This window comes from Tenebrio molitor, chromosome 1 (assembly GCF_963966145.1).
Source record: "Tenebrio molitor chromosome 1, icTenMoli1.1, whole genome shotgun sequence".
Taxonomy (NCBI): Eukaryota; Metazoa; Arthropoda; class Insecta; order Coleoptera; family Tenebrionidae; genus Tenebrio; species Tenebrio molitor.
The window spans coordinates 4,519,514-4,533,204 of NC_091046.1; the positions used below are offsets into that span (position 1 = coordinate 4,519,514).

A 13,691-nucleotide genomic window follows, 5' to 3' on the forward strand; every position below is an offset into this window, starting at 1 on the left:
TTAAAGTAAACCCTCAAACAACAGATCAGTTAATGGGAAATTTACCTTCAATACGGGTAACACCGTCGATGCCATTTTCACACTGCGGCGTGGACTATGCAGGTCCCATTTTAATAAAAGAGGGTAACCGCAGAAGCAAAAAAACAACAAAATCTTATATTGCTCTTTTCAAATGTTTTGCAACAAAAGCCGTTCATATTGAGATAGTTACAGATGCCACATGTGAGGCATTTTTAGCTGCTTTAAAACGCTTCATGGCTAGACGAGGAAAGGTCTCCTCAATTCATTCAGATAACGCAACATATTTTACCGCAGCAAACCGGGAATTAACAAAATTATTTACATCAGCAAACTTTCAAAACGAAATCATCCAGTCTTTAAAGCAACAGAACATACAATGGCATTTTATACCTGCTCGTTCTCCACACCGCGGAGGTTTTTGGGAAGCCGGCATTAAGGCAATTAAATTTCATTTAAAAAGGGTTGTAGGCAATGCACTGTTTACATATGAAGAAATGCTAACAGTATTGGTACAAATCGAAGCGTGTATAAACTCCAGACCTATAACCCCATTATCCAGTGACCCAAACGACTTTTCCCCGTTAACCCGTGGACACTTCCTAATAGGACGCAGACTCACATCAAACAGTGAACCAGATTTAACATTAATTAAGGAAAATCTCCTCTCACGATGGCAAAGAGTTCAACAGGTGACCCAACATTTTTGGAAACGGTGGAGCAAGGAACATCTGAACACACTCCAACAACGAAACAAGTGGCGTCAACGATCACAAGAAGTTCTACAAGCAGGAACTCCCGTCCTCCTAAAGGAAGAAAATCTTCATCCCCTGTGCTGGCGTATGGGTGTCATTCTCGAGGTACACCCTGGGCAAGATGGACTGATACGAACAGCAACCATCAAAACATCCACAGGAATTGTGACGAGAGCCACGAACAGGATATGTCCCTTTCCGACCGAAGATTTTGACAGGACCGTTCAAAGGGGGGCAGGAATGTACAGGACCGACCTGTAGCGTTAGTTTAGGTACCTGACCAGGGAGGACCGCACCCCACCACCCTCTCTTAAAAGCGAGACGCATCCCACAGGATAGAACAGATACGACAGATACATCAGATCAGTCAAACAAATTCAAACAGACATAACCATTTTTATACAATCATTTACTTATACTTTGTTAATGTTATTGTTTGGAAGTTATTAAATATTTAAAAATCAACAATTCTTTTCCTGCGGTACAACGCCGCAACAAGGGTTATTCTAGAAACCTTTGATACAATACCATTTGGATATTAATTATTTTATAATAAATTAAGTTCTTTAGTTTTGAAACACATTAAACACAAAAAAATAATGCTGAGGAAGTGAGGAACTATTTTATCGTTTCTGTTTTATTGTTTCCGCCAAATTGCACGCATGCGCTTGTGCTTGGCTTGGGCCTTTGTCTGAGTCAACAACAGCTGATAGTGTTCTGTGGCTGTGGCTGTCACTGCTATCTAAATCGCTAAAATTTTTTCCTATATAACAAAAAAATGGAAGATAAAACGTATGGAATAAAAACACATCTCGTTGAACAATTTAGAGAGTTGCAAATTAGTAGACGAAAGAGCACCATGGTGTTTGTGGGCAATTGTACTTTATCTATTAATTCCGCCCCTATAAGGGCTACCGTGGAAGCGGGAAATGGTATAATTTCTATTACACCGTTCCCGTTATTTGGTGGAGGACTTGTGGGGTACAGAATTCCCCCACAGCGGCTGAGTTTGATAATTCCCAACTATATATCTATTCTGTTGCACCCTGCCCTAATGATACATCTGCTATTTGATACGGACGCCCAAAAATATGAATTTGTAGGGGAACTAAATTTGTAAGTTAAAAAAACGGTAGATAATTGTTTACTTTATATTGGTTGTTTTGTTTTTTCAGACCGGAAAATGAAAGTTCCGACGCAAGTGCATCGTCTAGCAGCCCGTCCAGCCCGCCCTCCACAAATCCGTCAACATCAGACTCTGGTGTTCAAAATGTTGAAAACATACATAATATGTGTAAAAATGAATAAGGAGATTTTCGGGAATTTTAAGTGTTTCTTTTTAAACGGTGAATTTTCTTGCCTGAAACCGTATTCATTTTTGTGCTCAAGTGGCCCAATAGAAAACATGCCAAAATCTCTAAAAAAATGTTAATTTTAAAATATACCTTAAAATCGGGGGTGTCTTTACGATTTTTTCTGCTTTTCTGTTTACCCGTGAAAATCGGGGTGTTTTTATGATTATTTGATGTTTTTTTTTAACTACCTGGAAAATCGGTGGTGTTTTAACGTTTTTTTTTTGCTTTTTTGTTTACCCTTGAAAATCAGGGTGTTTTGCTTGAAATTATTGAGTGTTCTGAAGGGGCTGTCTTCGTACCTTCAAATTTTAGACTTTTTGATCTACCTTGAAAATCGAGGTGTTTTACCTTAAAAAAGTGCTGTGTCCTCAAGGGGCTCACTTAGTAGTATTTTGAGACACTTGCTCCTTCACTACTAGTCCTAACAAAGCTTCACCGCTAAGAAAGACACACCGATAGTTAATAACAACACACGAGTGTCCATTTTAGCTATCACGAGGAAAAATAATCACAAAACTTTTATCCTAACCTATTTCTACACATAACATTTTTGCTCACAAACAAAACAAGTGAAACAAATGTCAAAATCGATTTAGTGATTTCTAGGTATTACGAAGTTACTATGTTGGTATTAGATTTCAAAATCGGGAAATTGATGAAAAAATTAAATAATTTCTATTTGATTGTTTTTTATCCCTTTTCTTAGCCGTAATATCAAAAAACGCTAATTATGATTTAATGCTGGTCATCTTAATTTTTTAAATGTTTAATTACTTTTGTAATATTTGGCGAAATAGATCCAAGTGTTCTTTGAAATAAAAGCGAATCGCATCATTGTTGATTTTCATAATGGCTTCTTCAAACAGTCGATTTGAAACTGAAATGAAAATAGGTCCTTTGTCGATTTTGCAACAATCATTGACTAATAACACTCAGATCATGATCAACTGCAGAAACAATAAAAAATTGTTGGGGAGAGTGAAGAGTTTTGACCGTCACATGAACCTGATCTTGGAAAACGTGCACGAAATGTGGACTGAGGAACAGAGAAAAGGCAAAGGAAAGGTGTCGGCGTGTATTATCGAGAAAAACTCGCTTTAAAACAGTTATTTTGTGTTGCAGCAACCCAAGAAACCTGTGTACAAGGAGCGCTTCATGCAGAAAGTCTTCCTGCGGGGCGACTCGATAATGATAATCTTGAAGAATCCCAACGTTAGTTCTGGTTCTGACTAGGTTTAAGAAATGAGAGGTACGTAATTAAATAAACATATTTAATAATCACATTTTCATTTTTTTAAATACAATTATTTTACATTATTCAAACATTATAATACCATTTTAACAATTACAAGCATTAGAAACTTTCATTGAAAGTAATGCTCCTTATTAAAAATATACTTTTAAAAATAATTACCTAAGAAGCTATAACTAAATTCGCTATTCGATATTTTAAAATACATTTTCTCATTGCTACATTGATATTACAACATTACTTTAGTCAAAATATATATTTTATGTTACAAAATGTAAAAACCATCTTATCAATCTCAAAGACGAAACTATTTTAACATATACAACTGGCAAAAAAATATGTGCACCGAAACAAAACAATTTGGCACCTTGCGAAACTTCCTACATCTAATTCTGTTAGGTTACATTTACAGAAAACACTGTAACAGCCAAGAAGACATAAGCTAGAGGGACACTTTAGCGCCACGGTTTAATACTTATCGTTTTGTGTGGCCGTACATAAATAAAATACAGAGCGATTGCATCATTGCTTGGCTGTAACTGTTTATGACTAGTAAATTCGTAATATAAAGACAAACCTTTTGACAAGTGAGTATTAACATTTTAACTTTAGTCAACTGAAGTTTACACTCTTCCATAGCTGTTGCAAAGCGGTTCCACTTTCATCCCATCCCGACGACAGTACTTTTACCAACGTTCAAATAAAAATATTATTTTAATGTGAGCTCATTTTTATCATTGTATTGCGACAGCACGCTGACGTCACCAATTTACTCTATTGCAAGGTAAACTTTTTTTACGCAGTACTAAAAAACTGAATAAACAAAAACTTTTGATTCTATTATAAAATTCCGCATTGACGAAACGAAGTTAAAACGAAAAGTTGATTCATAAATTGGACCGACAAGACTAGATTTGTCTAGTACGTAATCACACCTTAACTAATTTAATACTGAATACATAGCAAGGAGATTTCAGGCATGGTTTGAAACAAGAGCTTCAGTGTTGCGACACTGGTACTAATTAGTTTGGTTAAAATTATTTCCTTCGTTAACTCTATCATCTAAATTGTTACTGTTTGCGGCTGACAAAAAGAAACGACTGTGATCCCCCTTAACTAATAAAAAATATCTACAACAGTCCAATTTATTTGTAACTTCAAGACAAAAGTACTCAGACCTAGTTATTTCCATTGTTTTAGTACTTTTTCATACACATTTTAAAGCTCATGAGTTAGTCACGACGCTACGAAAACAAAAAACCACAGCCTGCGAGGAAGCCATAACCCTCTCCTAACAAAACTGGTTGTGTTTGATCTTAAAATTAAGTACTTTCGATAAGTTTTTTCAACTGTCAGAGGGTCATAAATGTAACAGTAAAATTCGATGCTATGATATGTTCTACTAATGTTGTTGACAGTTACAGGCAAAAAAATGCGTTGGCAACTTGCATGTATGTATCTGTAATCTTGCACGTTATCAAAATAGTAAAAAAAAGAAAATCGAATTCAAGGGAAAGTGAGTTTCCAATTAATTTTTCGAGCCCTTTTCTTAAAGAAATATTTACACAAGTCGACTATTGCCGTTTCCCAAGAAGAAAATTAGGGGAGAATTTCCACACAAAAAAATGTCTGTAAGGATCTTTTTTTGTTAACTGCGTTAAGACAGCTTTTCCTGTTGGTACCGATTATTGCACACGAACTGCTCAGAACCATGCAAATTTCCAAATTTCAATAAAACAGATGAACAACAATCAACACCGCACATGAAAACAATTACAAAGATACCTTCCTCAAATCCAGCCACTGCATGTCGTCGTCGAACCTCTCCACTCTTACTTTCTGCCTGTAGTGGTACTCCTTGAGGTAACTCTTCAGCGTCTTGGGCAACTGCAGGAGGTTGATGTTGTCGTAGGACAAACGGTTGACGATCACGGCCCTGCACAGGTGTTGCAGGGAAAACGTGAAGTTCCTGTGCAGGGGCCAGGTGAGCATGGGCTCGAAAAACATGCAACTACTAGGATCTTTGTAATGTTCGATAAGGCCACAAACTGTGTCCGACGTGTAGACGCCGGGATCGTGAGAATCGAAACTGAACTTGTGATTCCACTGTTCTATCCTGGCGTGCAGGGAGCGGCTGTACTTGCGGAACGACACACTGAAGAGGAACTCCTCTTGGGCCGAGTCCCGCAGGAGGAACGTGCCTTCCGGCTTACCGTCCAGCAGCCTCTCGGCCTCGTAGCGGTCCATCTTACCTAAACCACGACGAAAAACGGTCAAAAACTGTCGCCGTCGAGCGAGATCGAGGGTCGCTTACCCCAGTAGAAGCTGCACTTGGTGATGTCCAAGAGATCAGGTACGAGACAGTGTATGAAGTCCACCTGAGTGTGACAGCCGGCGATGGTGTCCAAGGGACAGGATCGCAGAGTCACGTGGTTCTGGAAGAGCGCCCGCAGGGAGTCGACGGTCAGGTCCGAAGGGCATACCAGCTGCAACCTTCTCGGCACTTGACCGCCGTCGGAGTCCATGTCGGAACACAAGAGTTGCACTCGCCTGACGGGTCGGAAGTTCGCGGGCGCTTCGACGCCCTGCTCGATTTCGCGCGCCCTGGCTATTCTGGCCGCTTCATCGCAGTCTTCGTGAACGGTGCGCACCCTGGAGGAGAGAACGTTTCGGTTACTTAACTGTGCCGTGTCGTGAAATGACTGAGCCGATGTTATCGGCCGAGATACCTCATCGAACACGAGAGTAAACAAGATAAAATTTTTAAACAAATTTAACAATTTCAACAGATCACATCGTAAAAATAAAAGCATTGGTAGCGTCACCGCTATTTCGGACGTTCGTCGGATTTTTAGGGGACACACGAGCGGAATTTGTTGCTAACGATTTTAACGGCTTGGAGGATTTTTCAGAAAAAAATGTCGATGGAAATTCAGATCAAATGAACAAAAATAAAGTTGCTGTACTGTTACAGAGTCGGAAAGTTACTTCAAATGAAAACGAACACAAAAACGTTATTCAATATTCATGGGCTGTCACTTTTCAGGTGTTCGGCCTGTTTTGCATCACTCGGCTCACGGCTCGTGCTTCAATTTAACACTATGCTTTCTTGAAAAAAAGAATAATTGTAAAAATACATAGTTATAATATAATTAAAACGAACGGAAGTCAATATTTAAGTTTGTCAATATGTTATCAAGAGTTAGGGTTTGATAACAAACATGTTTATTAAATAAAAAGAAATTTTCAAAAGGACAAATCAACAGCTGATTTTCAAAATGTCCTCATTCTCTTAATTTTGAATGTGTTTTTTTTTGTACCAGCTATAGGCACGTTTAAGGTAGCTTATATCAAGCTTAACTGTAATTTTATTTGTTTGAAAAAATGTGTATATCATGCCAAAACATTAATCAAGTTGTGCACAAAAGACCGACTCTAAAAAGTTTCCCAGTTAGTCAAAGAAAATATTAATAAAAAGGATAACTTTTTTTTCTAAACTAGAATTCCGTCTTAATTAATAAATCATTTCTTTAGAATGTCTTGGTGCAACTTGTGTCAAATTTCATAAAAAAAATGTATTTTTCATAAAAATCATTCATTCAAAAACAGTGTCTTTCTTAAATCCCATAACTTTCATAGCATTTCAAACGAATATTGTGTTTATTGTACGTCTCCACCTGGTATGGATCATAAATTAGATCGTTACAATTTACAGAACAGATAATCGCTCTGAATCAGCACACTTGCTCAATATCTAAAAATATTTTGTAATTTGTAACCTTCATATGTATTAACAAACTCTAATCTCAGCTTATGTTTATCACTAATTTTTTGTGAAAATACCAAAATCCCAAAACGGTTACGTTACGAACTATAGAATGAAAAGATTTTTTAAATATGGTTTCAAGGCTATTTAGTTAAGGAAGCTAATCTCCACACAATCCGTACATAATCCTTTAAAAACAAAAAATATTAAATTTTATTTTCTTTCCATGACTTGTGGAGAAAATTACGATCGTGATGCACGACTACCCAACACGTTATCTTGTTATTAATACTTTTTGAAACACCGAGAGTGTATTTACTTTCGATAAATTCCCGTCGTACTTGGTAGTCAGTTCACGAAAGCGTTAAAGATCTTTAATGCATTTTTTTTTCTTCAGCTGGAGAGTGTTAAATCGCTAAATTCCTAGTAAAAGCACAACCTAGTTGCAAGTGCAGTAAAAATAAAAACAATGAATCTTTCGCAAATGCAACAATTGTAAAAACTTGCATTAAAAAAATTGTATCTAAAAATACAGATTTTCTGGCATTTGTTCGTCGACGCGTTCTTGATAGCAGCTGAGTTACAACTCTTCAAGAACATCTAAATTGGAGACTCGAGTCGATGACATAAACACCTTTAGATTAGATTTGAGAACAATGGCATTCTAAAAAAAACTCGTTTTACCAGATACGAATAAACTCGTTTTTCTAAATTCGAGAGTGACTAATGAATTGAGCGTCGATCTTTGGGGGGTGGCAAAAAAAAAACAACTCACCAGTGCATGTCCCACGCACCGATGCACAAACACGTCAAATTCCTAGACATGGACATGCCATATATCCCTCTGACCCCTTCCCCGTCGTCTTCGTCGTTCTGGTGCTGTTCCGCCTCTCTACTCTCGGCAAAGTCCCCCTCGTTGGCGGCTTCTACAGGAACATCGTTAACCCTTTCGCCTTCTTCAGCCGAAAACACCGTACCCGGCCCCGCCTCGTGCTCCTCCGTCCTCCTGTAGCACGTGCACTTGCAACAGTTCGTGTTCTCCTCGGCGAAGGCCACTTTCGGTTCTTTTTTGGTGTAGTTGAACTTGATGCCCCATTTCGGCGACTTCTTGGTGATCTCTTTGCTGGTGCTGGCACCGAAAGAGCTGGACGGCGTCGTTTGGTGGGCCTTCTTGTTGCGCTTCGACCTGCCCCTCCGCAGGTTCAGGCCCAGCGACGTCAGGCTGATTTTGATTTTCTTGTCTTTGGGCGCGGCGGAGCTCTCCGAGTTGCTGCTGTCGCTCTCCTGCGACGGCTCCGACTTGTCGCAGCTGCACTTCTCGATGCTCGAGTTGCTGCTCGTGTCCATCGTAGACGCGAAACTGACCGCTCGCCGGGGGAAATCACATCTCAGGGGGGCTCACCGACGGTCCGAACGCTCGCGCTGCCTGCCTGAAAGCGAAAACGCACATGTTTACTGCGACGCCATCATCAATCGAGCTTCCGCCCGAGATAATCGCACCTCTTCGCCCACTCTTGCATTTCGAATTTTGCCAAAATCGAGCGGACGACTCGACGATCACGTTGCCCAAGCTATTTTTAACCGAGTTGCTACAAGAAGCACCGCCGCATCGGAGGCGGACAGAGATCAAGGATATTCTCGATAAACAATCGCCCACGAGGTCCAACCAAAAAATTCCTAAATCGAACACGTTTTTGGACTTCGACGATCGATACGCACAAGGCTGCGGACGTGCAGCTTTCAGGGAAACACAAAAAGAACCCATTGTAAAATGATATCTGTCAGTTCGATTTACCTCAAATACGTTCGACTTTTTTCCAAATACCGGAAGTCCTTATCTTTACAAAAACATCTTTAGGTCGATAAGCACAGGAATAAAATACTCGACGAGTATCTATTTATCCGATCACCAAATATTACTCCGAATCGATAAGAAAAACAATCACCGTCAAGCATTTTTTTTTTTTTTTTTGGGATGAGATTCCTTCCCATGGTCCATTTTAATTTAAAAACGATGGGCATTTCCGGTGAGATCGGGTCGGGTTTACGAGCTGTAACGGTTCACCTGAGACGGCGACGTCCTGTGCACTGATCACATCCTGATTATTAGAATTAATCGCCGCCGCTCGTTCGTTATTATCGCGCTGTCCGGCATGATTTAAAGCTGCTGGTTTCGTCTTTACATAACCAGTTGTTCCCTTTACGTAATCAAATCGTATGTCTTGGTTTTTTACGGCTTCGGCTCACAACACACGAGAGAATTTACAATTTGGTCGAAATTAATTGATGTTTAGAGCGATCAATTAAAAACGTGGAGTGTTGTTGCAACCGTGCAAATGTTGCATCACGGATTCATTCATAAATTTTATCTGCTGATTTATGGCGGTTTAATTATAATTATGCATCGGCAGCAAATATATCTGTATAAAATTGGCAATTTATCACTTGTATTAGCAAACAACTTGGAAATAACACTATCCTGTTTATTTGAGCCTTCAAAAAATATTATTGGTGCATTGAGAAAGAATGTTCCTTCGAAAACACTATTGTTTTCGTTGTTGGGGGAAATTTATTAAGGAGAAAAACGAAATGCAAGAGTTCAACGTGATCGTGACGATGGAAGTGAAAGCAGATTTTTACATCTAGATCAAAACAAGTGTAATTCTGGTTAACAATTCTAGACCCGGTCATTTTTATTTTATTCCTCGCCATTATTAGTTCAGAAATAGTCTGGCCCTACTCCAAGAAAGAACATTTGATCGTCATTATTTTCGTTTTATTTGAACCGTTCGGAAAAATATAAAAGTCTGGAAGAGTATTATTAACTTCTGAGTTGATTATTTTACAATGAATAGAGATAACATTAAACACTAGGCACGTCGTCGTAAAATGAAAGTATTTTTGAAAAGAGCAGCTCAGTTAAAAAAATATTCGTGGTGTAAGACTGAAAACAAAAATGTCGGAAAGGAGACGTTAGGTTTTGCCATGTCATGTGTCAAATGAATTTTTAACGTATCATTAAGCCTTAAATTAGTCTTAAAAAATCATAATTAGAAAAATGTGTAATTGACATAAATAAAACGCGGTCAAATGAGGACTCATTTTTTTCCTCTAATATGTAAATGTTTACAATTATAACGGGCGTTCAAAAACTGACACCTTTGGACTTGGCTGTGGTTTGGAACACGTTTGTCGTTACTTAACCTACGTGATCTAAAATTAACTTACGAATATGAACAAAATGTCTGTTGGGTCTTACAGACGCTAAAATGTACGGACTGCTTCAAACTGATTAATTTCTGAACAGCCGTTATAAATGTGACAGATATTATTAGTGGATTAAAATGGCAGAAAACTACCAGAGACATTAATCTTTTCTGGAACAGTATCAGAATTTTTAAAATTTTGACACAAAAAGCCCACAAAGTCTAGGATTGTTTAGAAATATTTTCCATACAAAAATTACAAATGTAAATTAACATTTTCCGTATTGTCCTCTTCTCAAACCTGGTACTTTCTATGATTTTGTATTCAATAGCTCTATGTATAATTATTGCAATGTTGATTTTTCGTATCCCACCTCCACCCGGCGGCACGGCAATTTTGCCGGAGTACATACACTATTACGGATAATACTATCAAGTAATAGTGCAGTGCTTATCAACATAATTACCGGCGTCTCGCCTCCGCATTTTGACTTTTTTGTGTTTTATGTTCTGTGTCAATGTTAAGGAATTTCCTCACGATGTGACATGAGTATAATAATATACCTTTTTGAATTTCAACCACCAATGTGTTCTCTATTATTGTTATTATTTTTTTTTGGAATTACCAATCATTTACGGTTCATTATCAATAATCAAGCGGTTAACTTTTTTGCTCATATTCTAGGTAACTGGGTTTTACCTTCACCTTTTCTCATTTCAGTTATAAATAAGTTTCCAACCGAGTTGAACTTGAAAATGTTTGTGTTTCTTTCGACCGGAAAAACTCAACAAAACAAAGAGAAGGAAAACCCAAATAATTATCCAACACCATCGCAGCCACCCACCGTGAGCGCATCTAAACTACTTTATTCTGTATAAATAAATAAAATTATTGCGCTTAGAAACTTTATTAGCAATTGTCAATTAATTTCATAAAAACTAAAGTGTTCCCTAAATCTTTTGTTTTAAGTGTTTTTTTTTCTGAAGATTGTACCTACAAGAAATAACCTATTCGTTATTAACTTTGATTAACCACGTTCACCCCTTTTTACCTGTTCCGATAACAAATTCTGAAAAAATATTCAAATAAAACTTGAAATATTTTGAAAATGTGTTTTTTGTTCGACACTGTCAGAATATGAGAATTTTATCCTGTGTGAACGGATTTTGATAAATTTGACAACTTGTCAAAACGAAACGTCAAGCTAATTTTAAAGATTTTAAGCGATTTGGAGCCTTTGGGGGGCTCGTCGAACAAAAAAACGTTGTATTCAACTCGTTCTTGTGTAATTTGGGCTTTTTTTGACACTCGTAGACCTTTAAAACTTTCGTTTCACTCGAGTTTTAAACTGGCCCACTCATGCCAAAAAAAGCCCAAATTACACACGAACTCGTTAAATAAACTACTATTTGTTCCACACGAAAAATCAAAAACGTCATTTCTCCCGAGTTATAAATAACCGGAATGTCATTGAAACGAATTAGATGTATCATTTTTATCACAAAATACTTCATTTTGTGAATCGAGATAATATGAGGGCAAATTACCTTCCCATTTACTAAAGCTAATGATCACTAATAGAATAACATTCATTAGACGACCCCATAGGGGCATAATAATCAACAATCCGGTTCACACAGGTATAATTACGTATTTTTTGTTATCCGACAAGGTTACACTTTCAATTTACTTTTTCAATTAAAAATGTGATAATCAGTGGCAGTTTATTTTTTCCGATTGTTTCAACAAGTCTTTTGCAAGAGGTCGCAGCGTTTTTTATCGCATTAAGAACCTATATTTTTCGCTTTACTCAGATTACTCTTAAATTACACATTTATTTCAATTAAATTTTCAATGGTCAGAATGCTGTACAATACTCTTGACCCTTTAAAACACGAAGTATTTAAGAGGTCAAACATATTTGATCTAATAAAGTGACTTGTTTAAAATCTTTGCTCCCTATTTTTAGTTGACTTTTATACATTTCTGACTCACGCTATTGGCACATTCTTTACGGAATAATTACACGAAAATATCAAAGAAAAAGTCAAGATTAGTTCCAAACGCTCGTCAATTGCTTGGCATGAACCCTGTCCCAATTATTCAAAGTTAGTGGTCACGCAGACAAAAATAAACGTCCACAAAACAATCAATTACCTTTCGACCTTATTGCACCGCGGCATGCAACACGTGCATTCGAGGTACTCGAAGCAGACCATTCAACATTTCATTCATTTCCTCATTCAATAAACCAAACAAATAAATACTTATTGATACGTACTGGAGTCGAAAACAAGAGCTCAATTCACATTCCTAGATTCAATATTACACTGAACTAAATAATTAACCGGGTTTATGGCACTTTATTGCTTTGATTAATCTTGTAACCGCAAAGCGGAGATATAGATAGTGCCGACTGAACTGGTCCCGACTTGTTATAAAGCTGCAAGATAAAATTTGTTGAGACGGAATAAAAATTTATGGTGAGGGCAACAGATAAAAAGGTCCAACCATTCAAAAAAAAAAAAACACGCACTAATAACAAGTTGAAAAGATAAACAAGTCCAGGATGCTGAAAACTAGGTATTTAGGTTCGTTGCTTTCGATTTTTTTGAAGATGTAGGCAAAGAAATTTGATGGATGCGTAGAACGGCAACAGGTGGTGGATATCACCGGAGATTTATGGATTTTGACGTGGAATGGCGATTGTTTGGGGGCGGCAGAAAAATCTAAAATTATTTTCATTTGGCAAAAAAAAACTGCGGTATTAATTTACGTTAGAAAATATAAACGCAGACTCACAGTTCAGTCAAGACAACAGCTGGAGTCAATTAAAATCATTTCGGTTTAATTTGTTGCGAGGCTGGTGATGTTGATGCACCATGCAGCGGTGCATTTTATGAATGGGAATTTTATTGTAAACGTAGTAAAATTTTCCGCCATTTTGACTCGATCCCGATAAACGCACGATATCGAAAGCTAATTCATTCATGTTTAAGGCGAGATGATTATCGCCGCATACATATTGGTTATCAGAGTGCAATATTTACGGTGATAACAGTAAACAAGTTAATTCGATGAATGAAAGACAAACAAATTACGTCATACGTACTTTGTCGAAGACTGGGTTGGGCACGATAAAGATTTTGTAATTATTCGAGATTCGGACGAAGGCTTCATGAAGAAAGTCACTTATTTTTAACGAAACTAATTATCGATATTTCAACGACAATCACTTTTTTATTTGTCCTGTCCAAATTTGATAAAACACTTGAACAAAAATGACATGTCAGCCATGTAAACAGGGTTGCCATGCGTTGTGTTGCGAAATTCCCCAC

The 13,691-nt window shown here is 37.6% G+C and overlaps 2 protein-coding genes and 1 long non-coding RNA gene across 10 annotated transcripts in view; 1 reads left to right on the forward strand and 2 right to left on the reverse strand.

Annotated features, from left to right (window-relative positions):
* The window catches only part of LOC138141632 (calcineurin-binding protein cabin-1-like), a 35,351-nt gene extending 32,701 nt beyond the window's left edge, over nt 1–2,650 (reverse strand). For 3 of the 5 annotated variants that reach the window (XM_069062358.1, XM_069062355.1, XM_069062359.1), the window contains exon 1: nt 2,477–2,618. The gene's annotated coding sequence lies outside the window, so the exon portion shown is untranslated. Of the gene's footprint in view, nt 1–2,476 lie in introns of all 5 variants that reach the window. The other 2 variants (XM_069062357.1, XM_069062356.1) reach the window with 2 other exon arrangements.
* On the forward strand, nt 1,274–11,301 carry LOC138122081 (uncharacterized). 2 transcript variants are annotated; one of them, XR_011156336.1, is made up of 4 exons: nt 1,274–1,889; nt 1,949–3,193; nt 3,251–3,377; nt 11,074–11,301. It is a non-coding gene; the product is annotated as an uncharacterized lncRNA (long non-coding RNA). The 2 variants fall into 2 exon arrangements; XR_011156335.1 differs by lacking the exon at nt 11,074–11,301 and having other exon boundaries at nt 3,251–3,409.
* On the reverse strand, nt 3,386–13,680 carry LOC138122062 (suppressor of cytokine signaling 5-like). Of its 3 annotated transcripts, XM_069036200.1 has the most exons (5): nt 13,466–13,680; nt 8,124–8,576; nt 7,922–8,072; nt 5,695–6,032; nt 3,386–5,632 (listed from the first exon to the last, which is right to left on the reverse strand). In XM_069036200.1, exons 2-5 carry the CDS (start codon nt 8,491–8,493, stop codon nt 5,154–5,156), a joined length of 1,338 nt encoding a protein of 445 aa, XP_068892301.1. In that variant the 5' UTR covers nt 8,494–8,576; nt 13,466–13,680; the 3' UTR covers nt 3,386–5,153. The 3 variants fall into 3 exon arrangements, with proteins under 3 accessions (XP_068892301.1, XP_068892299.1, XP_068892300.1); XM_069036198.1 differs by having other exon boundaries at nt 7,922–8,576; XM_069036199.1 differs by lacking the exon at nt 13,466–13,680 and adding an exon at nt 12,635–12,791 and having other exon boundaries at nt 7,922–8,576.
* Between the last annotated feature and the right edge of the window lie 11 nt (nt 13,681–13,691).